Raw genomic sequence first — 27342 nt, forward strand, 5'->3', positions numbered from 1 at the left:
GCGTAGGTGAGTTCTGGACTTTGCTTTCTTCATCACAGTTCTCTTGCATATATAAAACACTGATACCTGCTCAACTCACACAGAGAGACACACAGAGGAAAGTGACATCTAAGAGGTAAGAGGGGATAATTACAATATTTTTTAAATAAGATCTTGTGTGCACATTCAGAGAAACTGAGCATCTAGACTATATATAAATGTCACGTAGACATTAAATGTTCTTTTTTCCATTTTACAGAAATCCTGAGATATAGACATGAAGAGCTTTATAGTTTTTGCCCTTGTTTTTATTGGTGAGTATTTTTACCTTTATTCTGGTTGAGGAAAATAATTACTAATTAAACAGTTCAATCAATATTTATTCATTTTTATTTATTTAAAAGGCTGCCAAGCCAATGTGATCTGGCAGGACCAGGCCAAACTGAGTATGGAAATGGCGAAAGATGCATTCTGGGATTATGTGGCCAAAGCAACTCAAACAACTGAAGACATTCTGCAGAAGATCAAGGAGTCTGAAATGGGACAAGAAATCAAGTGAGCAAAAACAATAACGACTTGCATTATTCAATCGCTGTATTCATCCATTCAGCAGTAGATATGATTTTTTTCTTAGCAGGATGAACTTATTTTTTGAATTACTGAATTATTTCAACTCTCTTTCATCTCAGTGCTAAGATCTCTGAGAGTGCAGATGCCATCAGCAAGTATGCAGTGGCCATTCCAGACCAGGTAACTCCTCTGACACAGGAGCTGCTGGCTAAGATGTCCCAGGAGGCCGGGCAGCTGAAGGCGCGTCTTCAGCAGGACATAAGCTCTGTGAAGAGTCAGCTGGAGCCGTACATTGAGGAGCTGACATCGGATATCCAGCAGCAGGTGGAACAGTGGCAGAAGGAAGTGACTCCCTACACAGACACACTGCACTCTGAAGCTCTGAGGGCTGCTTTGCTCCAGAAGAGTGAGGAGCTGAGGATGAGTCTGGAGAAGAGCATGAGTGAGCTCAAGGCCAAGATGGAACCCCAAGCAGAAGAGCTGAAGCAGAAACTGGAGCAGCACCTGCAGGACTTCCAGAACAACATGTCCCCATTCTTCCAAAGTTTCCAAAGCCAGTTCATCCAGAGCAGCCAGGAAATGCAGCAGAAGTTGGACCCTTATGCTCAAGACCTGAAGGCCCAACTCACTGCTCTCTGGGAGGCTTTTGAAAAGATCAGCCATTAAATCAGACATGTGACTCTTACTTTTGCATCAAAAGGACTTATAGTGTGTCATTTACATTTACGTTTGTTAGTTTGTAAGATGCTATTATCTAAAGTGACTTCAAGGTGAAACAGAACATAATAAAAGCATACATCTGTTATTCATAACCAGGTGCTAATGTGGACACTAATCAGTCATTGTACTGTATTGTAATGATTTTTTTCCACAAACATACTGTATAAAGAATTAAACACCAAACTGAAACTTACAATTCTGATCAGATACAAACCACAAGACAAACAGAGGTCCAGGGCATTGCCACTAACATTTATCTTACATTAGTAAATAAAACGAAAGTAAAAGATTTTCTTTTTTATTTCAGTGGAATAGAACAGTATGATAAATCCTTAAAACCCTATATGGGCATTTTCAGTATATCACTATCTGCTTTCAGAGATCACATTTTCAATGATTACAACATTGATTCATTTCATTACTTTTGAAGGCATCTTTACTTAAGAGAATTTCTTTACATGTTCCCGAGACTTTTTCACAGTACTCTGTAATTTTCAGCTAAGCCAGATGAGACATAAAAATAAAGTTTAATGAAGTTTAGGACATTAGACACTGGATGCTGAATGTGATTGATTCCAGTCTCTCATTTGAAGCTCATGTAGATATTACTATATAAGCTTTTTTCACCTCAGAAATACCATTAAGATAAGAAATATAATGTCACTACATGTTGCAGAAAAACTAGCTCATGTTTTTGTTATCTCTAGTCAAAACCTTTGTAACACCTAGCTGTCTGGACGTTCCAGTAAGGGTATAAACAAGTCCAATTAGTCCAGAATGCAGCTGCCAGAGTCCTTATAATACAGAATATACAGTATAGAATAGAGCTGCAGGATGATTACAGGCAGTAAAACATCACTGCCCTAATGGTGTAGTGTAGAGTTCAACAGGGTAATGGTTGTGGGGAAGCTGGCCCTGAGCCTGCTGGTTTTGGTGTGAATGTTCCTGTATCTCTTCCTGGATAGAAAGAGGCTGAACAGTTTTTAACTGGGGATGGGAGGAGTCCCTGATGATGTTGCGTGCTCTACGCAGACATCTACTGTGGTGAAATTGTTCACTGGTTGGGAATTGGGCACCAATGATGTGTTGGGTGGTTTTCACTACCCTTTGCAGGACCTTTTTTCAGACACCATGGAGCTGCTGTTCCACACTGTGACAGAGTTGGTCAGGATGCTGTCAATGGTGCATTGATAGAAGCTTGTTAATATCTGGGTTACCTCAGCTTTGAGGGTGAGGTTGTTGGCAGAACACTATGCTGGTAGGCTTTGGATCTCCTCCCTGTAGGCCAACTCATCATTGTTGTTATTGAGTCCTACCACCATGGTATTATGCATACTTGATGATGATGTTGGAGTTATTCAGAGGCACACTGTCATGGAGTAGAGCAGCAGACTCAGCACACAACCCTGTGGGACACCAGTGTTCAAGATGAGGACATGTGATTGCCCAACCTAAAAGACTGAGGTCTACTGGTCCAGAATCCAACTGCATATGGAGGTGCTGATGCCCGGGTCATTGAGCTTGGTGATCAGTTTAGTGGGGAATACAGTGACAACTGCTAGTTTGAAGGATTTAGGTACATAGCCAGTGCTAAGGGAAGAACTGATTATTTTTAGAAGAAGTTTGATTGCTTCTGGTAGTATCAGTTTGAAGAAACGTGTAGGTAAAGGATCTAGTACACGGATAAAGTTGACGATTTTGATGAGGAAATTAGTGAAATTGTTTTGGTCTCTCGAAGGGGAGTAAAATATTCTATTTGCTGATCTGATATGGTTATATTGTTATCTACATGCTTAGTTAACAAACTGTCCGGCTTTAAATTAGTAGTCTGAATTTTTGTCTGATATTTTCAATTTTCTCATTGATAAATTCATGAAGTCATCACTATGTCATATTGATGGTGTGCATGTTTCTTTGGTGGTCTTATTTCTAGTTAAATTTGCTACAATATTAAATAAGAATCTAGAATATATTTTGTTATCTTCTATTAGGGTGGAGAGATACGTTGATCTAGCAGTACTAAGAGCTTTTCTATAGCTGAGGGAGGCTCTCCTTCCATGCTATTTGGAATACTACCAATTTAGTTTGATGCCATTTATGTTCTAATTTTCAAGTGGTCTGTTTTGAGGTGCATGTGTGATCGTTATAACAGGGTGCTAATTTTTTCTCTATAATTATTTTTATTTTAAGTGGAGCTACATTATCTAGGGTATAGAGGAACATTGACTCGAAGCATTCAGTCGCCTGATCAAGTTCTGTGGGGTCAGATGGTGATCCAATCATAGTTGATAACTCTGGGAGATTATTGACAAAAGTATGTTTGGTAGCTGAAGTGAATGTATGTTTGATGTGGTAGTGTGGCAGCGAGCATACAGTTAGGTCCATAAGTATTTGGACCGTGACACAATTTTCATAGTTTTGCTTCTGTACACCACCAAAACAGATTTGAAATGAAGCAATCAAGATGTGATTGAAGTGTAGATTTTCACTTTTAATTCAAGGGGTTTAGCAAAAATATTGCATTAATCGTTTAGGAATTACAGCCATTTTTTACATAGTATGTCCATTTTCCCAGGCTCAAAAGTAATTGGACAATTGATAAGCAGTTCAATGGCCAGGTGCTAGAGCTCATAGTATAATTTGCCTTTTAAACTGAAACGGGAAAAAAATTCAAGATCCTGATTGGTTAATTACTGTTTCTCACCAGCTGGTGGCCAGTAAAAACAAAAAATAATGATTTCATTTTTTACAACTGAAAAATGTTGAATGAATAATCGATATTGCAAAAATAAAACGACGCAAATATTACTAAAAATTACATTAAAAGTATAAAAGTCGCTTGTTTTTATTGTTACGTCCCTGGAAGTAAGTTATTCTTTTTTTAATTTATTTGCACTTGCATGTGTTTTATATGTTGTATTACGTGCTACAGATTGTGCGCAGTGTCTCTCTCGCTCTCTCACAGGCAGCATCACCACCACCTGTAGCTCGTTGTGAGAGCGTGCCTGAGACTGAGACTGGAGTGTATTGTGGTAGTCCAGTATATGCTGCAGAGAGAGACACACTTCTCCCCTGCTCCAGACTGAATTCAGTGGTTTCAGAATTATACTTGCTAACCTGAGTTTGAGTTGTGAATTAGCAGTGGCTAATAGTGCTACAGTTGTGAACTGTGTCTGGAGGTAGTACCTGTTCTTGTTCTGCTTATTTAAGATAAGCACAAGATCATATATTCTTTTGAATTCTGTTGTTTGTATTTTGCTGAGAGTAAAAAGGGAAGCTGTAGGGGGAGAGTGCCTTTTATTTAGATACTACTTTCATCCCTGTTTTTGGTTCAGTTAGGGAGTTGAGGGAAGTTTTATGTTGTTTATTTCTCTTTTCTTTTGGGTGTTTGAGGTAAGTTAGTGCTGCTCCCTAACCTAGTTAGAGAACTGCTTGTGTTTGTTATTTTAGGCCTTGCTCTCTCCTGAGCCATTGCTCCCTATCTCCTTATGTTAAACTTATTGTCCTTTTTTGTTGTAAATAAATCTCCACTTTTGTATATATCTGAATTGGTGTCATCTTCACTCTGGGACAGAGGACTGAAGTGTGTTCTTGCCGTTTTTATTATTATTATTATTATTGTTATTATTATAATTTTATGCTTTTTCCTTTGCCACTTCCCCTCACAATCCCCTAGACAGTAGGGGGAACGTAACATTATAAAGTAACACTGTCCAACAGCGACACCCGCAGGTAAAATTACAGCGGAGTCTTGGAGCTGTGTGTGTCCCAACCCACCCAAACACTCATTCACCCCCAGAGTGAATTCACTTTCCAACCTGGTTACAAGGTTCCGCCCCTTTGAGAGATCTCCCAGTCATCATATGGAGCTGTGTGTGTCTCTCACCGCCGCGGCCCGGGTTCGATTCCCGGTCAGGGAAATGAGTTTTTTCCCCCTGCTTGTCCAACTAACAGGCGGGGAAAACGCAAAATTCCCCTCATGTCACGTCCTAACAACGTAAAAGCCGTCCTTCGAGCCGGATTCGAACCAGCGACCTAAGGATAACCATTTTAAGTACCTACAGTCCTCCGCTCTACCAACTGAGCTATCGAAGGTAGGCAAACGCACCGCTTTGCTAAGTCAGCTAGCAAACCCTAACAATTCTTCAATACAGCCCTTTACAAACAACGTGGCAAAGTGATTTAAGGAAACACTAGACTAGCGAGTTATCTTCAGTGATTGGCAGTTGGTTACAAGGTTCCGCCCCTTTGAGAGATCTCCCAGTCATCATATGGAGCTGTGTGTGTCCCAACCCACCCAAACACTCATTCACCCCCAGAGCATTCATGTTCTCGAGTTTCTGCACGTGTTCGCCCTCTTCAGCTTCCAGGCGGGACTCCAAGCCTCGGAGGTACTGCGGCCAGCCACTAGAGGGCCTCGGAGGTGCTGCGCCCAGCCACTAGAGGAGCGGCTGTTTGCTGCGACTCCCTGGTGGTCTAGTGGCTAGGATTCGGCGCTCTCACCGCCGCGGCCCGGGTTCGATTCCCGGTCAGGGAAATGAGTTTTTTCCCCCTGCTTGTCCAACTAACAGGCGGGGAAAACGCAAAATTCCCCTCATGTCACGTCCTAACAACGTAAAAGCCGTCCTTCGAGCCGGATTTGAACCAGCGACCTAAGGATAACCATTTTAAGTACCTACAGTCCTCCGCTCTACCAACTGAGCTATCGAAGGTAGGCAAAAGCACCGCTTTGCTAAGTCAGCTAGCAAACCCTAACAATTCTTTCTTCAATACTGCCCTTTACAAACAACGTGGCAAAAAAAAAAAAAAGTGATTTAAGGAAACACTAGACTAGCGAGTTATCTTCAGTGATTGGCAGTTGGTTACAAGGTTCCGCCCCTTTGAGAGATCTCCCAGTCGTCATACGGAGCTGTGTGTGTCCCAACCCACCCAAACACTCATTCACCCCCAGAGTGAATTCACTTTCCAACCTCATTCATGTTCTCCAGTTTCTGCACGTGTACCGCCCTCTACAGTCCATTTAACACACTTTCATATGAGTCACTGTAAGTCAAAGCTTTTTCCCACGATGGAAAATTCATCTTGCACAAGCTTGTTTAACCTAAAAATCCACTTTATGATAAAACAAACAATGAAGGTCTCAGTTCCATGGTTTACAATAGCTTGATAAAAAAAATTAAATAAATAAAGATGGTGTATTAATGGTCAGAGCTCTATTCTGTTGTCCGTTATTATGAAATTAGTTTACTGTCAGGAAAAAAAGCAAGGAAAAATAAAGAAAATGCTCTGTTAGAAACAGCCATTTATCTTCAGATCTTCAGGCTGGTGAAAAGCTCAGTTTCAAACCCTTGTAACCTTGTTAGCCTTTATTTTAACAAAAATGATTATAAAAACGTGTCATCCAATCAGAATGAAACTCACACAAGTCTAACCAATTGTTTTTCAAACAAACAACCATAAATATATGCATTTTTCTTACCACATTGTGTCCCAGACTTGTTTTTCGTGGGAAACAAGAGCATCAAAGAAGTTTTGCAAACTCAGGCAAAAAAAAAAAAGAAAAAAGAAAAGCAACTGAACTGCTAACTAGCTAGCTAAATGTCACTGAAGAAGCTAGTGACGTCTAGCTAGACCTATAAATAAACAAAATGAGCGGTGCTGATAGGTACAAGTTTGAGATGTCAGTCATGTTCATTAAGAGCTTCAGTGATTGGCAGTTGGTTACAAGGTTCCGCCCCTTTGAGAGATCTCCCAGTCATCATATGGAGCTGTGTGTGTCCCAACCCCCCCAAACACTCATTCACCCCCAGAGCATTCATGTTCTCGAGTTTCTGCACGTGTTCGCCCTCTTCAGCTTCCAGGCGGGACTCCAAGTGATGTATGAAAAGCCTCGGAGGTACTGCGGCCAGCCACTAGAGGGCCTCGGAGGTGCTGCGCCCAGCCACTAGAGGAGCGGCTGTTTGCTGCGACTCCCTGGTGGTCTAGTGGCTAGGATTCGGCGCTCTCACCGCCGCGGCCCGGGTTCGATTCCCGGTCAGGGAAATGAGTTTTTTCCCCCTGCTTGTCCAACTAACAGGCGGGGGAAAACGCAAAATTCCCCTCATGTCACGTCCTAACAACGTAAAAGCCGTCCTTCGAGCCGGATTTGAACCAGCGACCTAAGGATAACCATTTTAAGTACCTACAGTCCTCCGCTCTACCAACTGAGCTATCGAAGGTAGGCAAAAGCACCGCTTTGCTAAGTCAGCTAGCAAACCCTAACAATTCTTTCTTCAATACTGCCCTTTACAAACAACGTGGCAAAAAAAAAAAAAAGTGATTTAAGGAAACACTAGACTAGCGAGTTATCTTCAGTGATTGGCAGTTGGTTACAAGGTTCCGCCCCTTTGAGAGATCTCCCAGTCGTCATACGGAGCTGTGTGTGTCCCAACCCACCCAAACACTCATTCACCCCCAGAGTGAATTCACTTTCCAACCTCATTCATGTTCTCCAGTTTCTGCACGTGTACCGCCCTCTACAGTCCATTTAACACACTTTCATATGAGTCACTGTAAGTCAAAGCTTTTTCCCACGATGGAAAATTCATCTTGCACAAGCTTGTTTAACCTAAAAATCCACTTTATGATAAAACAAACAATGAAGGTCTCAGTTCCATGGTTTACAATAGCTTGATAAAAAAAATTAAATAAATAAAGATGGTGTATTAATGGTCAGAGCTCTATTCTGTTGTCCGTTATTATGAAATTAGTTTACTGTCAGGAAAAAAAGCAAGGAAAAATAAAGAAAATGCTCTGTTAGAAACAGCCATTTATCTTCAGATCTTCAGGCTGGTGAAAAGCTCAGTTTCAAACCCTTGTAACCTTGTTAGCCTTTATTATAACAAAAACGATTATAAAAACGTGTCATCCAATCAGAATGAAACTGCCACAAGTCTAACCAATTGTTTTTCAAACAAACAACCATAAATATATGCATTTTTCTTACCACATTGTGTCCCAGACTTGTTTTTCGTGGGAAACAAGAGCATCAAAGAAGTTTTGCAAACTCAGGCAAAAAAAAAAAAGAAAAAAGAAAAGCAACTGAACTGCTAACTAGCTAGCTAAATGTCACTGAAGAAGCTAGTGACGTCTAGCTAGACCTATAAATAAACAAAATGAGCGGTGCTGATAGGTACAAGTTTGAGATGTCAGTCATGTTCATTAAGAGCTTCAGTGATTGGCAGTTGGTTACAAGGTTCCGCCCCTTTGAGAGATCTCCCAGTCATCATATGGAGCTGTGTGTGTCCCAACCCACCCAAACACTCATTCACCCCCAGAGCATTCATGTTCTCGAGTTTCTGCACGTGTTCGCCCTCTTCAGCTTCCAGGCGGGACTCCAAGTGATGTATGAAAAGCCTCGGAGGTACTGCGGCCAGCCACTAGAGGGCCTCGGAGGTGCTGCGCCCAGCCACTAGAGGAGCGGCTGTTTGCTGCGACTCCCTGGTGGTCTAGTGGCTAGGATTCGGCGCTCTCACCGCCGCGGCCCGGGTTCGATTCCCGGTCAGGGAAATGAGTTTTTTCCCCCTGCTTGTCCAACTAAAAGGCGGGGAAAACGCAAAATTCCCCTCATGTCATGTCATGTCCTGTCCTAACAACGTAAAAGCCGTCCTTCGAGCCGGATTTGAACCAGCGACCTAAGGATAACCATTTTAAGTACCTACAGTCCTCCGCTCTACCAACTGAGCTATCGAAGGTAGGCAAAAGCACCCCTTTGCTAAGTCAGCTAGCAAACCCTAACAATTCTTTCTTCAATACTGCCCTTTACAAACAACGTGGCAAAAAAAAAAGTGATTTAAGGAAACACTAGACTAGCGAGTTATCTTCAGTGATTGGCAGTTGGTTACAAGGTTCCGCCCCTTTGAGAGATCCCCCAGTCGTCATACGGAGCTGTGTGTGTCCCAACCCACCCAAACACTCATTCACCCCCAGAGTGAATTCACTTTCCAACCTCATTCATGTTCTCCAGTTTCTGCACGTGTACCGCCCTCTACAGTCCATTTAACACACTTTCATATGAGTCACTGTAAGTCAAAGCTTTTTCCCACGATGGAAAATTCATCTTGCACAAGCTTGTTTAACCTAAAAATCCACTTTATGATAAAACAAACAATGAAGGTCTCAGTTCCATGGTTTACAATAGCTTGATAAAAAAATTAAATAAATAAAGATGGTGTATTAATGGTCAGAGCTCTATTCTGTTGTCCGTTATTATGAAATTAGTTTACTGTCAGGAAAAAAAGCAAGGAAAAATAAAGAAAATGCTCTGTTAGAAACAGCCATTTATCTTCAGATCTTCAGGCTGGTGAAAAGCTCAGTTTCAAACCCTTGTAACCTTGTTAGCCTTTATTTTAACAAAAATGATTATAAAAACGTGTCATCCAATCAGAATGAAACTCACACAAGTCTAACCAATTGTTTTTCAAACAAACAACCATAAATATATGCATTTTTCTTACCACATTGTGTCCCAGACTTGTTTTTCGTGGGAAACAAGAGCATCAAAGAAGTTTTGCAAACTCAGGCAAAAAAAAAAAAGAAAAAAGAAAAGCAACTGAACTGCTAACTAGCTAGCTAAATGTCACTGAAGAAGCTAGTGACGTCTAGCTAGACCTATAAATAAACAAAATGAGCGGTGCTGATAGGTTCAAGTTTGAGATGTCAGTCATGTTCATTAAGAGCTTCAGTGATTGGCAGTTGGTTACAAGGTTCCGCCCCTTTGAGAGATCTCCCAGTCATCATATGGAGCTGTGTGTGTCCCAACCCCCCCAAACACTCATTCACCCCCAGAGCATTCATGTTCTCGAGTTTCTGCACGTGTTCGCCCTCTTCAGCTTCCAGGCGGGACTCCAAGTGATGTATGAAAAGCCTCGGAGGTACTGCGGCCAGCCACTAGAGGGCCTCGGAGGTGCTACGCCCAGCCACTAGAGGAGCGGCTGTTTGCTGCGACTCCCTGGTGGTCTAGTGGCTAGGATTCGGCGCTCTCACCGCCGCGGCCCGGGTTCGATTCCCGGTCAGGGAAATGAGTTTTTTCCCCCTGCTTGTCCAACTAACAGGCGGGGAAAACGCAAAATTCCCCTCATGTCACGTCCTAACAACGTAAAAGCCGTCCTTCGAGCCGGATTTGAACCAGCGACCTAAGGATAACCATTTTAAGTACCTACAGTCCTCCGCTCTACCAACTGAGCTATCGAAGGTAGGCAAAAGCACCGCTTTGCTAAGTCAGCTAGCAAACCCTAACAATTCTTTCTTCAATACTGCCCTTTACAAACAACGTGGCAAAAAAAAAAAAAAGTGATTTAAGGAAACACTAGACTAGCGAGTTATCTTCAGTGATTGGCAGTTGGTTACAAGGTTCCGCCCCTTTGAGAGATCTCCCAGTCGTCATACGGAGCTGTGTGTGTCCCAACCCACCCAAACACTCATTCACCCCCAGAGTGAATTCACTTTCCAACCTCATTCATGTTCTCCAGTTTCTGCACGTGTACCGCCCTCTACAGTCCATTTAACACACTTTCATATGAGTCACTGTAAGTCAAAGCTTTTTCCCACGATGGAAAATTCATCTTGCACAAGCTTGTTTAACCTAAAAATCCACTTTATGATAAAACAAACAATGAAGGTCTCAGTTCCATGGTTTACAATAGCTTGATAAAAAAAATTAAATAAATAAAGATGGTGTATTAATGGTCAGAGCTCTATTCTGTTGTCCGTTATTATGAAATTAGTTTACTGTCAGGAAAAAAAGCAAGGAAAAATAAAGAAAATGCTCTGTTAGAAACAGCCATTTATCTTCAGATCTTCAGGCTGGTGAAAAGCTCAGTTTCAAACCCTTGTAACCTTGTTAGCCTTTATTATAACAAAAACGATTATAAAAACGTGTCATCCAATCAGAATGAAACTGCCACAAGTCTAACCAATTGTTTTTCAAACAAACAACCATAAATATATGCATTTTTCTTACCACATTGTGTCCCAGACTTGTTTTTCGTGGGAAACAAGAGCATCAAAGAAGTTTTGCAAACTCAGGCAAAAAAAAAAAAGAAAAAAGAAAAGCAACTGAACTGCTAACTAGCTAGCTAAATGTCACTGAAGAAGCTAGTGACGTCTAGCTAGACCTATAAATAAACAAAATGAGCGGTGCTGATAGGTACAAGTTTGAGATGTCAGTCATGTTCATTAAGAGCTTCAGTGATTGGCAGTTGGTTACAAGGTTCCGCCCCTTTGAGAGATCTCCCAGTCATCATATGGAGCTGTGTGTGTCCCAACCCACCCAAACACTCATTCACCCCCAGAGCATTCATGTTCTCGAGTTTCTGCACGTGTTCGCCCTCTTCAGCTTCCAGGCGGGACTCCAAGTGATGTATGAAAAGCCTCGGAGGTACTGCGGCCAGCCACTAGAGGGCCTCGGAGGTGCTGCGCCCAGCCACTAGAGGAGCGGCTGTTTGCTGCGACTCCCTGGTGGTCTAGTGGCTAGGATTCGGCGCTCTCACCGCCGCGGCCCGGGTTCGATTCCCGGTCAGGGAAATGAGTTTTTTCCCCCTGCTTGTCCAACTAAAAGGCGGGGAAAACGCAAAATTCCCCTCATGTCATGTCATGTCCTAACAACGTAAAAGCCGTCCTTCGAGCCGGATTTGAACCAGCGACCTAAGGATAACCATTTTAAGTACCTACAGTCCTCCGCTCTACCAACTGAGCTATCGAAGGTAGGCAAAAGCACCGCTTTGCTAAGTCAGCTAGCAAACCCTAACAATTCTTTCTTCAATACTGCCCTTTACAAACAACGTGGCAAAAAAAAAAAAAAAGTGATTTAAGGAAACACTAGACTAGCGAGTTATCTTCAGTGATTGGCAGTTGGTTACAAGGTTCCGCCCCTTTGAGAGATCTCCCAGTCGTCATACGGAGCTGTGTGTGTCCCAACCCACCCAAACACTCATTCACCCCCAGAGTGAATTCACTTTCCAACCTCATTCATGTTCTCCAGTTTCTGCACGTGTACCGCCCTCTACAGTCCATTTAACACACTTTCATATGAGTCACTGTAAGTCAAAGCTTTTTCCCACGATGGAAAATTCATCTTGCACAAGCTTGTTTAACCTAAAAATCCACTTTATGATAAAACAAACAATGAAGGTCTCAGTTCCATGGTTTACAATAGCTTGATAAAAAAAATTAAATAAATAAAGATGGTGTATTAATGGTCAGAGCTCTATTCTGTTGTCCGTTATTATGAAATTAGTTTACTGTCAGGAAAAAAAGCAAGGAAAAATAAAGAAAATGCTCTGTTAGAAACAGCCATTTATCTTCAGATCTTCAGGCTGGTGAAAAGCTCAGTTTCAAACCCTTGTAACCTTGTTAGCCTTTATTATAACAAAAACGATTATAAAAACGTGTCATCCAATCAGAATGAAACTGCCACAAGTCTAACCAATTGTTTTTCAAACAAACAACCATAAATATATGCATTTTTCTTACCACATTGTGTCCCAGACTTGTTTTTCGTGGGAAACAAGAGCATCAAAGAAGTTTTGCAAACTCAGGCAAAAAAAAAAAAGAAAAAAGAAAAGCAACTGAACTGCTAACTAGCTAGCTAAATGTCACTGAAGAAGCTAGTGACGTCTAGCTAGACCTATAAATAAACAAAATGAGCGGTGCTGATAGGTACAAGTTTGAGATGTCAGTCATGTTCATTAAGAGCTTCAGTGATTGGCAGTTGGTTACAAGGTTCCGCCCCTTTGAGAGATCTCCCAGTCATCATATGGAGCTGTGTGTGTCCCAACCCACCCAAACACTCATTCACCCCCAGAGCATTCATGTTCTCGAGTTTCTGCACGTGTTCGCCCTCTTCAGCTTCCAGGCGGGACTCCAAGTGATGTATGAAAAGCCTCGGAGGTACTGCGGCCAGCCACTAGAGGGCCTCGGAGGTGCTGCGCCCAGCCACTAGAGGAGCGGCTGTTTGCTGCGACTCCCTGGTGGTCTAGTGGCTAGGATTCGGCGCTCTCACCGCCGCGGCCCGGGTTCGATTCCCGGTCAGGGAAATGAGTTTTTTCCCCCTGCTTGTCCAACTAAAAGGCGGGGAAAACGCAAAATTCCCCTCATGTCATGTCATGTCCTAACAACGTAAAAGCCGTCCTTCGAGCCGGATTTGAACCAGCGACCTAAGGATAACCATTTTAAGTACCTACAGTCCTCCGCTCTACCAACTGAGCTATCGAAGGTAGGCAAAAGCACCCCTTTGCTAAGTCAGCTAGCAAACCCTAACAATTCTTTCTTCAATACTGCCCTTTACAAACAACGTGGCAAAAAAAAAAAAAAGTGATTTAAGGAAACACTAGACTAGCGAGTTATCTTCAGTGATTGGCAGTTGGTTACAAGGTTCCGCCCCTTTGAGAGATCCCCCAGTCGTCATACGGAGCTGTGTGTGTCCCAACCCACCCAAACACTCATTCACCCCCAGAGTGAATTCACTTTCCAACCTCATTCATGTTCTCCAGTTTCTGCACGTGTACCGCCCTCTACAGTCCATTTAACACACTTTCATATGAGTCACTGTAAGTCAAAGCTTTTTCCCACGATGGAAAATTCATCTTGCACAAGCTTGTTTAACCTAAAAATCCACTTTATGATAAAACAAACAATGAAGGTCTCAGTTCCATGGTTTACAATAGCTTGATAAAAAAATTAAATAAATAAAGATGGTGTATTAATGGTCAGAGCTCTATTCTGTTGTCCGTTATTATGAAATTAGTTTACTGTCAGGAAAAAAAGCAAGGAAAAATAAAGAAAATGCTCTGTTAGAAACAGCCATTTATCTTCAGATCTTCAGGCTGGTGAAAAGCTCAGTTTCAAACCCTTGTAACCTTGTTAGCCTTTATTTTAACAAAAATGATTATAAAAACGTGTCATCCAATCAGAATGAAACTCACACAAGTCTAACCAATTGTTTTTCAAACAAACAACCATAAATATATGCATTTTTCTTACCACATTGTGTCCCAGACTTGTTTTTCGTGGGAAACAAGAGCATCAAAGAAGTTTTGCAAACTCAGGCAAAAAAAAAAAAGAAAAGCAACTGAACTGCTAACTAGCTAGCTAAATGTCACTGAAGAAGCTAGTGACGTCTAGCTAGACCTATAAATAAACAAAATGAGCGGTGCTGATAGGTACAAGTTTGAGATGTCAGTCATGTTCATTAAGAGCTTCAGTGATTGGCAGTTGGTTACAAGGTTCCGCCCCTTTGAGAGATCTCCCAGTCATCATATGGAGCTGTGTGTGTCCCAACCCACCCAAACACTCATTCACCCCCAGAGCATTCATGTTCTCGAGTTTCTGCACGTGTTCGCCCTCTTCAGCTTCCAGGCGGGACTCCAAGTGATGTATGAAAAGCCTCGGAGGTACTGCGGCCAGCCACTAGAGGGCCTCGGAGGTGCTGCGCCCAGCCACTAGGGGAGCGGCTGTTTGCTGCGACTCCCTGGTGGTCTAGTGGCTAGGATTCGGCGCTCTCACCGCCGCGGCCCGGGTTCGATTCCCGGTCAGGGAAATGAGTTTTTTCCCCCTGCTTGTCCAACTAAAAGGCGGGGGAAAACCCAAAATTCCCCTCATGTCATGTCCTAACAACGTAAAAGCCGTCCTTCGAGCCGGATTTGAACCAGCGACCTAAGGATAACCATTTTAAGTACCTACAGTCCTCCGCTCTACCAACTGAGCTATCGAAGGTAGGCAAAAGCACCCCTTTGCTAAGTCAGCTAGCAAACCCTAACAATTCTTTCTTCAATACTGCCCTTTACAAACAACGTGGCAAAAAAAAAAAAAAGTGATTTAAGGAAACACTAGACTAGCGAGTTATCTTCAGTGATTGGCAGTTGGTTACAAGGTTCCGCCCCTTTGAGAGATCCCCCAGTCGTCATACGGAGCTGTGTGTGTCCCAACCCACCCAAACACTCATTCACCCCCAGAGTGAATTCACTTTCCAACCTCATTCATGTTCTCCAGTTTCTGCACGTGTACCGCCCTCTACAGTCCATTTAACACACTTTCATATGAGTCACTGTAAGTCAAAGCTTTTTCCCACGATGGAAAATTCATCTTGCACAAGCTTGTTTAACCTAAAAATCCACTTTATGATAAAACAAACAATGAAGGTCTCAGTTCCATGGTTTACAATAGCTTGATAAAAAAAATTAAATAAATAAAGATGGTGTATTAATGGTCAGAGCTCTATTCTGTTGTCCGTTATTATGAAATTAGTTTACTGTCAGGAAAAAAAGCAAGGAAAAATAAAGAAAATGCTCTGTTAGAAACAGCCATTTATCTTCAGATCTTCAGGCTGGTGAAAAGCTCAGTTTCAAACCCTTGTAACCTTGTTAGCCTTTATTTTAACAAAAATGATTATAAAAACGTGTCATCCAATCAGAATGAAACTCACACAAGTCTAACCAATTGTTTTTCAAACAAACAACCATAAATATATGCATTTTTCTTACCACATTGTGTCCCAGACTTGTTTTTCGTGGGAAACAAGAGCATCAAAGAAGTTTTGCAAACTCAGGCAAAAAAAAAAAAGAAAAGCAACTGAACTGCTAACTAGCTAGCTAAATGTCACTGAAGAAGCTAGTGACGTCTAGCTAGACCTATAAATAAACAAAATGAGCGGTGCTGATAGGTACAAGTTTGAGATGTCAGTCATGTTCATTAAGAGCTTCAGTGATTGGCAGTTGGTTACAAGGTTCCGCCCCTTTGAGAGATCTCCCAGTCATCATATGGAGCTGTGTGTGTCCCAACCCACCCAAACACTCATTCACCCCCAGAGCATTCATGTTCTCGAGTTTCTGCACGTGTTCGCCCTCTTCAGCTTCCAGGCGGGACTCCAAGTGATGTATGAAAAGCCTCGGAGGTACTGCGGCCAGCCACTAGAGGGCCTCGGAGGTGCTGCGCCCAGCCACTAGGGGAGCGGCTGTTTGCTGCGACTCCCTGGTGGTCTAGTGGCTAGGATTCGGCGCTCTCACCGCCGCGGCCCGGGTTCGATTCCCGGTCAGGGAAATGAGTTTTTTCCCCCTGCTTGTCCAACTAAAAGGCGGGGAAAACGCAAAATTCCCCTCATGTCATGTCCTAACAACGTAAAAGCCGTCCTTCGAGCCGGATTTGAACCAGCGACCTAAGGATAACCATTTTAAGTACCTACAGTCCTCCGCTCTACCAACTGAGCTATCGAAGGTAGGCAAAAGCACCCCTTTGCTAAGTCAGCTAGCAAACCCTAACAATTCTTTCTTCAATACTGCCCTTTACAAACAACGTGGCAAAAAAAAAAAAGTGATTTAAGGAAACACTAGACTAGCGAGTTATCTTCAGTGATTGGCAGTTGGTTACAAGGTTCCGCCCCTTTGAGAGATCCCCCAGTCGTCATACGGAGCTGTGTGTGTCCCAACCCACCCCAAACACTCATTCACCCCCAGAGTGAATTCACTTTCCAACCTCATTCATGTGCTCGACTTTCTGCACGTGTACCGCCCTCTACAGTCCATTTAACACACTTTCATATGAGTCACTGTAAGTCAAAGCTTTTTCCCACGATGGAAAATTCATCTTGCACAAGCTTGTTTAACCTAAAAATCCACTTTATGATAAAACAAACAATGAAGGTCTCAGTTCCATGGTTTACAATAGCTTGATAAAAAAAATTAAATAAATAAAGATGGTGTATTAATGGTCAGAGCTCTATTCTGTTGTCCGTTATTATGAAATTAGTTTACTGTCAGGAAAAAAAGCAAGGAAAAATAAAGAAAATGCTCTGTTAGAAACAGCCATTTATCTTCAGATCTTCAGGCTGGTGAAAAGCTCAGTTTCAAACCCTTGTAACCTTGTTAGCCTTTATTATAACAAAAACGATTATAAAAACGTGTCATCCAATCAGAATGAAACTCACAAGTCTAACCAATTGTTTTTCAAACAAACAACCATAAATATATCCATTTTTCTTACCACATTGTGTCCCAGACTTGTTTTTCGTGGGAAACAAGAGCATCAAAGAAGTTTTGCAAAGTCAGGCAAAAAAAAGAAAAGAAAAAGAAAAGCAACTGAACTGCTAACTAGCTAGCTAAATTTCACTGAAGAAGTTAGTGACGTCTAGCTAGACCTATAAATAAACAAAATGAGCGGTGCTGATAGGTTCAAGTTTGAGATGTCAGTCATGTTCATTGAGAGCTTCAGTGATTGGCAGTTGGTTACAAGGTTCCGCCCCTTTGAGAGATCTCCCAGTCATCATATGGAGCTGTGTGTGTCCCAACCCACCCAAACACTCATTCACCCCCAGAGCATTCATGTTCTCGAGTTTCTGCACGTGTTCGCCCTCTTCAGCTTCCAGGCGGGACTCCAAGTGATGTATGAAAAGCCTCGGAGGTACTGCGGCCAGCCACTAGAGGGCCTCGGAGGTGCTGCGCCCAGCCACTAGAGGAGCGGCTGTTTGCTGCGACTCCCTGGTGGTCTAGTGGCTAGGATTCGGCGCTCTCACCGCCGCGGCCCGGGTTCGATTCCCGGTCAGGGAAATGAGTTTTTTTCCCCCTGCTTGTCCAACTAACAGGCGGGGAAAACGCAAAATTCCCCTCATGTCACGTCCTAACAACGTAAAAGCCGTCCTTCGAGCCGGATTTGAACCAGCGACCTAAGGATAACCATTTTAAGTACCTACAGTCCTCCGCTCTACCAACTGAGCTATCGAAGGTAGGCAAAAGCACCCCTTTGCTAAGTCAGCTAGCAAACCCTAACAATTCTTTCTTCAATACTGCCCTTTACAAACAACGTGGCAAAAAAAAAAAAGTGATTTAAGGAAACACTAGACTAGCGAGTTATCTTCAGTGATTGGCAGTTGGTTACAAGGTTCCGCCCCTTTGAGAGATCCCCCAGTCGTCATACGGAGCTGTGTGTGTCCCAACCCACCCAAACACTCATTCACCCCCAGAGTGAATTCACTTTCCAACCTCATTCATGTTCTCCAGTTTCTGCACGTGTACCGCCCTCTACAGTCCATTTAACACACTTTCATATGAGTCACTGTAAGTCAAAGCTTTTTCCCACGATGGAAAATTCATCTTGCACAAGCTTGTTTAACCTAAAAATCCACTTTATGATAAAACAAACAATGAAGGTCTCAGTTCCATGGTTTACAATAGCTTGATAAAAAAAATTAAATAAATAAAGATGGTGTATTAATGGTCAGAGCTCTATTCTGTTGTCCGTTATTATGAAATTAGTTTACTGTCAGGAAAAAAAGCAAGGAAAAATAAAGAAAATGCTCTGTTAGAAACAGCCATTTATCTTCAGATCTTCAGGCTGGTGAAAAGCTCAGTTTCAAACCCTTGTAACCTTGTTAGCCTTTATTATAACAAAAACGATTATAAAAACGTGTCATCCAATCAGAATGAAACTCACAAGTCTAACCAATTGTTTTTCAAACAAACAACCATAAATATATCCATTTTTCTTACCACACTGTGTCCCAGACTTGTTTTTCGTGGGAAACAAGAGCATCAAAGACGTTTTGCAAAGTCAGGCAAAAAAAAAAAAAAGAAAAAGAAAAGCAACTGAACTGCTAACTAGCTAGCTAAATGTCACTGAAGAAGCTAGTGACGTCTAGCTAGACCTATAAATAAACAAAATGAGCGGTGCTGATAGGTTCAAGTTTGAGATGTCAGTCATGTTCATTGAGAGCTTCAGTGATTGGCAGTTGGTTACAAGGTTCCGCCCCTTTGAGAGATCTTCCAGTCGTCATACGGAGCTGTGTGTGTCCCAACCCACCCAAACACTCATTCACCCCCAGAGCATTCATGTTCTCGAGTTTCTGCACGAAACACTAGACTAGCGAGTTATCTTCAGTGATTGGCAGTTGGTTACAAGTTTCCGCCCCTTTGAGAGATCTTCCAGTCGTCATACGGAGCTGTGTGTGTCCCAACCCACCCAAACACTCATTCACCCCCAGAGTGAATTCACTTTCCAACCTCATTCATGTTCTCCAGTTTCTGCACGTGTACCGCCCTCTACAGTCCATTTAACACACTTTCATATGAGTCACTGTAAGTCAAAGCTTTTTCCCACGATGGAAAATTCATCTTGCACAAGCTTGTTTAACCTAAAAATCCACTTTATGATAAAACAAACAATGAAGGTCTCAGTTCCATGGTTTACAATAGCTTGATAAAAAAAATTAAATAAATAAAGATGGTGTATTAATGGTCAGAGCTCTATTCTGTTGTCCGTTATTATGAAATTAGTTTACTGTCAGGAAAAAAAGCAAGGAAAAATAAAGAAAATGCTCTGTTAGAAACAGCCATTTATCTTCAGATCTTCAGGCTGGTGAAAAGCTCAGTTTCAAACCCTTGTAACCTTGTTAGCCTTTATTATAACAAAAACGATTATAAAAACGTGTCATCCAATCAGAATGAAACTCACAAGTCTAACCAATTGTTTTTCAAACAAACAACCATAAATATATCCATTTTTCTTACCACATTGTGTCCCAGACTTGTTTTTCGTGGGAAACAAGAGCATCAAAGAAGTTTTGCAAAGTCAGGCAAAAAAAAAAAAAGAAAAAGAAAAGCAACTGAACTGCTAACTAGCTAGCTAAATTTCACTGAAGAAGTTAGTGACGTCTAGCTAGACCTATAAATAAACAAAATGAGCGGTGCTGATAGGTTCAAGTTTGAGATGTCAGTCATGTTCATTGAGAGCTTCAGTGATTGGCAGTTGGTTACAAGGTTCCGCCCCTTTGAGAGATCTCCCAGTCATCATATGGAGCTGTGTGTGTCCCAACCCACCCAAACACTCATTCACCCCCAGAGCATTCATGTTCTCGAGTTTCTGCACGTGTTCGCCCTCTTCAGCTTCCAGGCGGGACTCCAAGTGATGTATGAAAAGCCTCGGAGGTACTGCGGCCAGCCACTAGAGGGCCTCGGAGGTGCTGCGCCCAGCCACTAGGGGAGCGGCTGTTTGCTGCGACTCCCTGGTGGTCTAGTGGCTAGGATTCGGCGCTCTCACCGCCGCGGCCCGGGTTCGATTCCCGGTCAGGGAAATGAGTTTTTTCCCCCTGCTTGTCCAACTAAAAGGCGGGGAAAACCCAAAATTCCCCTCATGTCATGTCCTAACAACGTAAAAGCCGTCCTTCGAGCCGGATTTGAACCAGCGACCTAAGGATAACCATTTTAAGTACCTACAGTCCTCCGCTCTACCAACTTGAGCTATCGAAGGTAGGCAAAAGCACCCCTTTGCTAAGTCAGCTAGCAAACCCTAACATTCTTTCTTCAATACTGCCCTTTACAAACAACGTGGCAAAAAAAAAAAAAAGTGATTTAAGGAAACACTAGACTAGCGAGTTATCTTCAGTGATTGGCAGTTGGTTACAAGGTTCCGCCCCTTTGAGAGATCCCCCAGTCGTCATACGGAGCTGTGTGTGTCCCAACCCACCCAAACACTCATTCACCCCCAGAGTGAATTCACTTTCCAACCTCATTCATGTTCTCCAGTTTCTGCACGTGTACCGCCCTCTACAGTCCATTTAACACACTTTCATATGAGTCACTGTAAGTCAAAGCTTTTCCCACGATGGAAAATTCATCTTGCACAAGCTTGTTTAACCTAAAAATCCACTTTATGATAAAACAAACAATGAAGGTCTCAGTTCCATGGTTTACAATAGCTTGATAAAAAAAATTAAATAAATAAAGATGGTGTATTAATGGTCAGAGCTCTATTCTGTTGTCCGTTATTATGAAATTAGTTTACTGTCAGGAAAAAAAGCAAGGAAAAATAAAGAAAATGCTCTGTTAGAAACAGCCATTTATCTTCAGATCTTCAGGCTGGTGAAAAGCTCAGTTTCAAACCCTTGTAACCTTGTTAGCCTTTATTTTAACAAAAATGATTATAAAAACGTGTCATCCAATCAGAATGAAACTCACACAAGTCTAACCAATTGTTTTTCAAACAAACAACCATAAATATATGCATTTTTCTTACCACATTGTGTCCCAGACTTGTTTTTCGTGGGAAACAAGAGCATCAAAGAAGTTTTGCAAACTCAGGCAAAAAAAAAAAAGAAAAGCAACTGAACTGCTAACTAGCTAGCTAAATGTCACTGAAGAAGCTAGTGACGTCTAGCTAGACCTATAAATAAACAAAATGAGCGGTGCTGATAGGTACAAGTTTGAGATGTCAGTCATGTTCATTAAGAGCTTCAGTGATTGGCAGTTGGTTACAAGGTTCCGCCCCTTTGAGAGATCTCCCAGTCATCATATGGAGCTGTGTGTGTCCCAACCCACCCAAACACTCATTCACCCCCAGAGCATTCATGTTCTCGAGTTTCTGCACGTGTTCGCCCTCTTCAGCTTCCAGGCGGGACTCCAAGTGATGTATGAAAAGCCTCGGAGGTACTGCGGCCAGCCACTAGAGGGCCTCGGAGGTGCTGCGCCCAGCCACTAGGGGAGCGGCTGTTTGCTGCGACTCCCTGGTGGTCTAGTGGCTAGGATTCGGCGCTCTCACCGCCGCGGCCCGGGTTCGATTCCCGGTCAGGGAAATGAGTTTTTTCCCCCTGCTTGTCCAACTAAAAGGCGGGGAAAACGCAAAATTCCCCTCATGTCATGTCCTAACAACGTAAAAGCCGTCCTTCGAGCCGGATTTGAACCAGCGACCTAAGGATAACCATTTTAAGTACCTACAGTCCTCCGCTCTACCAACTGAGCTATCGAAGGTAGGCAAAAGCACCCCTTTGCTAAGTCAGCTAGCAAACCCTAACAATTCTTTCTTCAATACTGCCCTTTACAAACAACGTGGCAAAAAAAAAAAAGTGATTTAAGGAAACACTAGACTAGCGAGTTATCTTCAGTGATTGGCAGTTGGTTACAAGGTTCCGCCCCTTTGAGAGATCCCCCAGTCGTCATACGGAGCTGTGTGTGTCCCAACCCACCCAAACACTCATTCACCCCCAGAGTGAATTCACTTTCCAACCTCATTCATGTGCTCGACTTTCTGCACGTGTACCGCCCTCTACAGTCCATTTAACACACTTTCATATGAGTCACTGTAAGTCAAAGCTTTTTCCCACGATGGAAAATTCATCTTGCACAAGCTTGTTTAACCTAAAAATCCACTTTATGATAAAACAAACAATGAAGGTCTCAGTTCCATGGTTTACAATAGCTTGATAAAAAAAATTAAATAAATAAAGATGGTGTATTAATGGTCAGAGCTCTATTCTGTTGTCCGTTATTATGAAATTAGTTTACTGTCAGGAAAAAAAGCAAGGAAAATAAAGAAAATGCTCTGTTAGAAACAGCCATTTATCTTCAGATCTTCAGGCTGGTGAAAAGCTCAGTTTCAAACCCTTGTAACCTTGTTAGCCTTTATTATAACAAAAACGATTATAAAAAGTCGTGTCATCCAATCAGAATGAAACTCACAAGTCTAACCAATTGTTTTTCAAACAAACAACCATAAATATATCCATTTTTCTTACCACATTGTGTCCCAGACTTGTTTTTCGTGGGAAACAAGAGCATCAAAGAAGTTTTGCAAAGTCAGGCAAAAAAAAGAAAAGAAAAGAAAAGCAACTGAACTGCTAACTAGCAGCTAAATTTCACTGAAGAAGTTAGTGACGTCTAGCTAGACCTATAAATAAACAAAATGAGCGGGTGCTGATAGGTTCAAGTTTGAGATGTCAGTCATGTTCATTGAGAGCTTCAGTGATTGGCAGTTGGTTACAAGGTTTCCGCCCCTTTGAGAGATCTCCCAGTCATCATATGGAGCTGTGTGTGTCCCAACCCACCCAAACACTCATTCACCCCCAGAGCATTCATGTTCTCGAGTTTCTGCACGTGTTCGCCCTCTTCAGCTTCCAGGCGGGACTCCAAGTGATGTATGAAAAGCCTCGGAGGTACTGCGGCCAGCCACTAGAGGGCCTCGGAGGTGCTGCGCCCAGCCACTAGAGGAGCGGCTGTTTGCTGCGACTCCCTGGTGGTCTAGTGGCTAGGATTCGGCGCTCTCACCGCCGCGGCCCGGGTTCGATTCCCGGTCAGGGAAATGAGTTTTTTCCCCCTGCTTGTCCAACTAACAGGCGGGGGAAAACGCAAAATTCCCCTCATGTCACGTCCTAACAACGTAAAAGCCGTCCTTCGAGCCGGATTTGAACCAGCGACCTAAGGATAACCATTTTAAGTACCTACAGTCCTCCGCTCTACCAACTGAGCTATCGAAGGTAGGCAAAAGCACCCCTTTGCTAAGTCAGCTAGCAAACCCCCCTAACAATTCTTTCTTCAATACTGCCCTTTACAAACAACGTGGCAAAAAAAAAAAAGTGATTTAAGGAAACACTAGACTAGCGAGTTATCTTCAGTGATTGGCAGTTGGTTACAAGGTTCCGCCCCTTTGAGAGATCCCCCAGTCGTCATACGGAGCTGTGTGTGTCCCAACCCACCCAAACACTCATTCACCCCCAGAGTGAATTCACTTTCCAACCTCATTCATGTTCTCCAGTTTCTGCACGTGTACCGCCCTCTACAGTCCATTTAACACACTTTCATATGAGTCACTGTAAGTCAAAGCTTTTTCCCACGATGGAAAATTCATCTTGCACAAGCTTGTTTAACCTAAAAATCCACTTTATGATAAAACAAACAATGAAGGTCTCAGTTCCATGGTTTACAATAGCTTGATAAAAAAAATTAAATAAATAAAGATGGTGTATTAATGGTCAGAGCTCTATTCTGTTGTCCGTTATTATGAAATTAGTTTACTGTCAGGAAAAAAAGCAAGGAAAAATAAAGAAAATGCTCTGTTAGAAACAGCCATTTATCTTCAGATCTTCAGGCTGGTGAAAAGCTCAGTTTCAAACCCTTGTAACCTTGTTAGCCTTTATTATAACAAAAACGATTATAAAAACGTGTCATCCAATCAGAATGAAACTCACAAGTCTAACCAATTGTTTTTCAAACAAACAACCATAAATATATCCATTTTTCTTACCACACTGTGTCCCAGACTTGTTTTTCGTGGGAAACAAGAGCATCAAAGACGTTTTGCAAAGTCAGGCAAAAAAAAAAAAAAGAAAAAGAAAAGCAACTGAACTGCTAAGCTAGCTACTAAATGTCACTGAAGAAGCTAGTGACGTCTAGCTAGACCTATAAATAAACAAAATGAGCGGTGCTGATAGGTTCAAGTTTGAGATGTCAGTCATGTTCATTGAGAGCTTCAGTGATTGGCAGTTGGTTACAAGGTTCCGCCCCTTGAGAGATCTTCCAGTCGTCATACGGAGCTGTGTGTGTCCCAACCCACCCAAACACTCATTCACCCCCAGAGCATTCATGTTCTCGAGTTTCTGCACGAAACACTAGACTAGCGAGTTATCTTCAGTGATTGGCAGTTGGTTACAAGTTTCCGCCCCTTTGAGAGATCTTCCAGTCGTCATACGGAGCTGTGTGTGTCCCAACCCACCCAAACACTCATTCACCCCCAGAGTGAATTCACTTTCCAACCTCATTCATGTTCTCCAGTTTCTGCACGTGTACCGCCCTCTACAGTCCATTTAACACACTTTCATATGAGTCACTGTAAGTCAAAGCTTTTTCCCACGATGGAAAATTCATCTTGCACAAGCTTGTTTAACCTAAAAATCCACTTTATGATAAAACAAACAATGAAGGTCTCAGTTCCATGGTTTACAATAGCTTGATAAAAAAATTAAATAAATAAAGATGGTGTATTAATGGTCAGAGCTCTATTCTGTTGTCCGTTATTATGAAATTAGTTTACTGTCAGGAAAAAAAGCAAGGAAAAATAAAGAAAATGCTCTGTTAGAAACAGCCATTTATCTTCAGATCTTCAGGCTGGTGAAAAGCTCAGTTTCAAACCCTTGTAACCTTGTTAGCCTTTATTATAACAAAACGATTATAAAAACGTGTCATCCAATCAGAATGAAACTCACAAGTCTAACCAATTGTTTTTCAAACAAACAACCATAAATATATCCATTTTTCTTACCACATTGTGTCCCAGACTTGTTTTTCGTGGGAAACAAGAGCATCAAAGAAGTTTTGCAAAGTCAGGCAAAAAAAAAAAAAGAAAAAGAAAAGCAACTGAACTGCTAACTAGCTAGCTAAATTTCACTGAAGAAGTTAGTGACGTCTAGCTAGACCTATAAATAAACAAAATGAGCGGTGCTGATAGGTTCAAGTTTGAGATGTCAGTCATGTTCATTGAGAGCTTCAGTGATTGGCAGTTGGTTACAAGGTTCCGCCCCTTGAGAGATCTCCCAGTCATCATATGGAGCTGTGTGTGTCCCAACCCACCCAAACACTCATTCACCCCCAGAGCATTCATGTTCTCGAGTTTCTGCACGTGTTCGCCCTCTTCAGCTTCCAGGCGGGACTCCAAGTGATGTATGAAAAGCCTCGGAGGTACTGCGGCCAGCCACTAGAGGGCCTCGGAGGTGCTGCGCCCAGCCACTAGAGGAGCGGCTGTTTGCTGCGACTCCCTGGTGGTCTAGTGGCTAGGATTCGGCGCTCTCACCGCCGCGGCCCGGGTTCGATTCCCGGTCAGGGAAATGAGTTTTTTCCCCCTGCTTGTCCAACTAACAGGCGGGGGAAAACGCAAAATTCCCCTCATGTCACGTCCTAACAACGTAAAAGCCGTCCTTCGAGCCGGATTTGAACCAGCGACCTAAGGATAACCATTTTAAGTACCTACAGTCCTCCGCTCTACCAACTGAGCTATCGAAGGTAGGCAAAAGCACCCCTTTGCTAAGTCAGCTAGCAAACCCTAACAATTCTTTCTTCAATACTGCCCTTTACAAACAACGTGGCAAAAAAAAAAAGTGATTTAAGGAAACACTAGACTAGCGAGTTATCTTCAGTGATTGGCAGTTGGTTACAAGGTTCCGCCCCTTTGAGAGATCCCCCAGTCGTCATACGGAGCTGTGTGTGTCCCAACCCACCCAAACACTCATTCACCCCCAGAGTGAATTCACTTTCCAACCTCATTCATGTTCTCCAGTTTCTGCACGTGTACCGCCCTCTACAGTCCATTTAACACACTTTCATATGAGTCACTGTAAGTCAAAGCTTTTTCCCACGATGGAAAATTCATCTTGCACAAGCTTGTTTAACCTAAAAATCCACTTTATGATAAAACAAACAATGAAGGTCTCAGTTCCATGGTTTACAATAGCTTGATAAAAAAAATTAAATAAATAAAGATGGTGTATTAATGGTCAGAGCTCTATTCTGTTGTCCGTTATTATGAAATTAGTTTACTGTCAGGAAAAAAAGCAAGGAAAAATAAAGAAAATGCTCTGTTAGAAACAGCCATTTATCTTCAGATCTTCAGGCTGGTGAAAAGCTCAGTTTCAAACCCTTGTAACCTTGTTACGCTTTATTTTAACAAAAATGATTATAAAAACGTGTCATCCAATCAGAATGAAACTCACACAAGTCTAACCAATTGTTTTTCAAACAAACAACCATAAATATATGCATTTTTCTTACCACATTGTGTCCCAGACTTGTTTTTCGTGGGAAACAAGAGCATCAAAGAAGTTTTGCAAATTCAGGCAAAAAAAAAAAAAGAAAAAGAAAAGCAACTGAACTGCTAACTAGCTAGCTAAATGTCACTGAAGAAGCTAGTGACGTCTAGCTAGACCTATAAATAAACAAAATGAGCGGTGCTGATAGGTTCAAGTTTGAGATGTCAGTCATGTTCATTAAGAGCTTCAGTGATTGGCAGTTGGTTACAAGGTTCCGCCCCTTTGAGAGATCTCCCAGTCGTCATACGGAGCTGTGTGTGTCCCAACCCACCCAAACACTCATTCACCCCCAGAGTGAATTCACTTTCCACCCTCATTCATGTTCTCCAGTTTCTGCACGTGTACCGCCCTCTACAGTCCATTTAACACACTTTCATATGAGTCACTGTAAGTCAAAGCTTTTTCCCACGATGGAAAATTCATCTTGCACAAGCTTGTTTAACCTAAAAATCCACTTTATGATAAAACAAACAATGAAGGTC

At 42.3% G+C, this 27342-nt stretch overlaps 1 protein-coding gene and 26 non-coding genes across 27 annotated transcripts; 14 read left to right on the forward strand and 13 right to left on the reverse strand.

The window, feature by feature from the left end:
- Positions 1-32: 32 nt before the first annotated feature.
- On the forward strand, positions 33-1458 carry LOC128316990 (apolipoprotein A-I-like). The gene is made up of 4 exons (XM_026942377.3): positions 33-115; positions 239-293; positions 384-534; positions 669-1458. The coding sequence occupies exons 2-4, from the start codon at positions 257-259 to the stop codon at positions 1213-1215; spliced, it is 735 nt and encodes a 244-aa protein (XP_026798178.3). The 5' UTR covers positions 33-115; positions 239-256; the 3' UTR covers positions 1216-1458.
- A 3818-nt stretch (positions 1459-5276) lies between these two features.
- On the reverse strand, positions 5277-5364 carry trnay-gua (transfer RNA tyrosine (anticodon GUA)). Its single transcript is given in 2 exon segments — positions 5277-5312; positions 5328-5364. It is a non-coding gene; the product is annotated as a tRNA-Tyr (tRNA).
- Positions 5365-5734: 370 nt separating this feature from the next.
- Positions 5735-5806, forward strand: trnae-cuc (transfer RNA glutamic acid (anticodon CUC)). The gene has a single exon. It is a non-coding gene; the product is annotated as a tRNA-Glu (tRNA).
- Positions 5807-5893: 87 nt separating this feature from the next.
- Positions 5894-5981, reverse strand: trnay-gua (transfer RNA tyrosine (anticodon GUA)). Its single transcript is given in 2 exon segments — positions 5894-5929; positions 5945-5981. It is a non-coding gene; the product is annotated as a tRNA-Tyr (tRNA).
- Positions 5982-7239: 1258 nt separating this feature from the next.
- Positions 7240-7311, forward strand: trnae-cuc (transfer RNA glutamic acid (anticodon CUC)). The gene has a single exon. It is a non-coding gene; the product is annotated as a tRNA-Glu (tRNA).
- An 88-nt stretch (positions 7312-7399) lies between these two features.
- trnay-gua (transfer RNA tyrosine (anticodon GUA)) lies at positions 7400-7487 on the reverse strand. The gene is given in 2 exon segments: positions 7400-7435; positions 7451-7487. It is a non-coding gene; the product is annotated as a tRNA-Tyr (tRNA).
- A 1258-nt stretch (positions 7488-8745) lies between these two features.
- On the forward strand, positions 8746-8817 carry trnae-cuc (transfer RNA glutamic acid (anticodon CUC)). The gene has a single exon. It is a non-coding gene; the product is annotated as a tRNA-Glu (tRNA).
- A 97-nt stretch (positions 8818-8914) lies between these two features.
- trnay-gua (transfer RNA tyrosine (anticodon GUA)) lies at positions 8915-9002 on the reverse strand. The gene is given in 2 exon segments: positions 8915-8950; positions 8966-9002. It is a non-coding gene; the product is annotated as a tRNA-Tyr (tRNA).
- Positions 9003-10255: 1253 nt separating this feature from the next.
- trnae-cuc (transfer RNA glutamic acid (anticodon CUC)) lies at positions 10256-10327 on the forward strand. Its single transcript has one exon. It is a non-coding gene; the product is annotated as a tRNA-Glu (tRNA).
- An 87-nt stretch (positions 10328-10414) lies between these two features.
- trnay-gua (transfer RNA tyrosine (anticodon GUA)) lies at positions 10415-10502 on the reverse strand. Its single transcript is given in 2 exon segments — positions 10415-10450; positions 10466-10502. It is a non-coding gene; the product is annotated as a tRNA-Tyr (tRNA).
- Positions 10503-11760: 1258 nt separating this feature from the next.
- On the forward strand, positions 11761-11832 carry trnae-cuc (transfer RNA glutamic acid (anticodon CUC)). Its single transcript has one exon. It is a non-coding gene; the product is annotated as a tRNA-Glu (tRNA).
- Positions 11833-11924: 92 nt separating this feature from the next.
- trnay-gua (transfer RNA tyrosine (anticodon GUA)) lies at positions 11925-12012 on the reverse strand. Its single transcript is given in 2 exon segments — positions 11925-11960; positions 11976-12012. It is a non-coding gene; the product is annotated as a tRNA-Tyr (tRNA).
- A 1259-nt stretch (positions 12013-13271) lies between these two features.
- Positions 13272-13343, forward strand: trnae-cuc (transfer RNA glutamic acid (anticodon CUC)). Its single transcript has one exon. It is a non-coding gene; the product is annotated as a tRNA-Glu (tRNA).
- Positions 13344-13435: 92 nt separating this feature from the next.
- Positions 13436-13523, reverse strand: trnay-gua (transfer RNA tyrosine (anticodon GUA)). Its single transcript is given in 2 exon segments — positions 13436-13471; positions 13487-13523. It is a non-coding gene; the product is annotated as a tRNA-Tyr (tRNA).
- A 1250-nt stretch (positions 13524-14773) lies between these two features.
- On the forward strand, positions 14774-14845 carry trnae-cuc (transfer RNA glutamic acid (anticodon CUC)). The gene has a single exon. It is a non-coding gene; the product is annotated as a tRNA-Glu (tRNA).
- An 88-nt stretch (positions 14846-14933) lies between these two features.
- trnay-gua (transfer RNA tyrosine (anticodon GUA)) lies at positions 14934-15021 on the reverse strand. The gene is given in 2 exon segments: positions 14934-14969; positions 14985-15021. It is a non-coding gene; the product is annotated as a tRNA-Tyr (tRNA).
- Positions 15022-16272: 1251 nt separating this feature from the next.
- Positions 16273-16344, forward strand: trnae-cuc (transfer RNA glutamic acid (anticodon CUC)). The gene has a single exon. It is a non-coding gene; the product is annotated as a tRNA-Glu (tRNA).
- Positions 16345-16431: 87 nt separating this feature from the next.
- trnay-gua (transfer RNA tyrosine (anticodon GUA)) lies at positions 16432-16519 on the reverse strand. Its single transcript is given in 2 exon segments — positions 16432-16467; positions 16483-16519. It is a non-coding gene; the product is annotated as a tRNA-Tyr (tRNA).
- A 1255-nt stretch (positions 16520-17774) lies between these two features.
- Positions 17775-17846, forward strand: trnae-cuc (transfer RNA glutamic acid (anticodon CUC)). The gene has a single exon. It is a non-coding gene; the product is annotated as a tRNA-Glu (tRNA).
- An 88-nt stretch (positions 17847-17934) lies between these two features.
- On the reverse strand, positions 17935-18022 carry trnay-gua (transfer RNA tyrosine (anticodon GUA)). The gene is given in 2 exon segments: positions 17935-17970; positions 17986-18022. It is a non-coding gene; the product is annotated as a tRNA-Tyr (tRNA).
- Positions 18023-20293: 2271 nt separating this feature from the next.
- Positions 20294-20365, forward strand: trnae-cuc (transfer RNA glutamic acid (anticodon CUC)). The gene has a single exon. It is a non-coding gene; the product is annotated as a tRNA-Glu (tRNA).
- A 1425-nt stretch (positions 20366-21790) lies between these two features.
- On the forward strand, positions 21791-21862 carry trnae-cuc (transfer RNA glutamic acid (anticodon CUC)). Its single transcript has one exon. It is a non-coding gene; the product is annotated as a tRNA-Glu (tRNA).
- An 87-nt stretch (positions 21863-21949) lies between these two features.
- Positions 21950-22037, reverse strand: trnay-gua (transfer RNA tyrosine (anticodon GUA)). The gene is given in 2 exon segments: positions 21950-21985; positions 22001-22037. It is a non-coding gene; the product is annotated as a tRNA-Tyr (tRNA).
- Positions 22038-23292: 1255 nt separating this feature from the next.
- trnae-cuc (transfer RNA glutamic acid (anticodon CUC)) lies at positions 23293-23364 on the forward strand. Its single transcript has one exon. It is a non-coding gene; the product is annotated as a tRNA-Glu (tRNA).
- Positions 23365-23452: 88 nt separating this feature from the next.
- trnay-gua (transfer RNA tyrosine (anticodon GUA)) lies at positions 23453-23540 on the reverse strand. The gene is given in 2 exon segments: positions 23453-23488; positions 23504-23540. It is a non-coding gene; the product is annotated as a tRNA-Tyr (tRNA).
- A 2270-nt stretch (positions 23541-25810) lies between these two features.
- On the forward strand, positions 25811-25882 carry trnae-cuc (transfer RNA glutamic acid (anticodon CUC)). Its single transcript has one exon. It is a non-coding gene; the product is annotated as a tRNA-Glu (tRNA).
- An 88-nt stretch (positions 25883-25970) lies between these two features.
- On the reverse strand, positions 25971-26058 carry trnay-gua (transfer RNA tyrosine (anticodon GUA)). Its single transcript is given in 2 exon segments — positions 25971-26006; positions 26022-26058. It is a non-coding gene; the product is annotated as a tRNA-Tyr (tRNA).
- Between the last annotated feature and the right edge of the window lie 1284 nt (positions 26059-27342).

This window comes from Pangasianodon hypophthalmus, chromosome 29 (assembly GCF_027358585.1).
Source record: "Pangasianodon hypophthalmus isolate fPanHyp1 chromosome 29, fPanHyp1.pri, whole genome shotgun sequence".
In the NCBI taxonomy this organism is placed as follows: Eukaryota; Metazoa; Chordata; class Actinopteri; order Siluriformes; family Pangasiidae; genus Pangasianodon; species Pangasianodon hypophthalmus.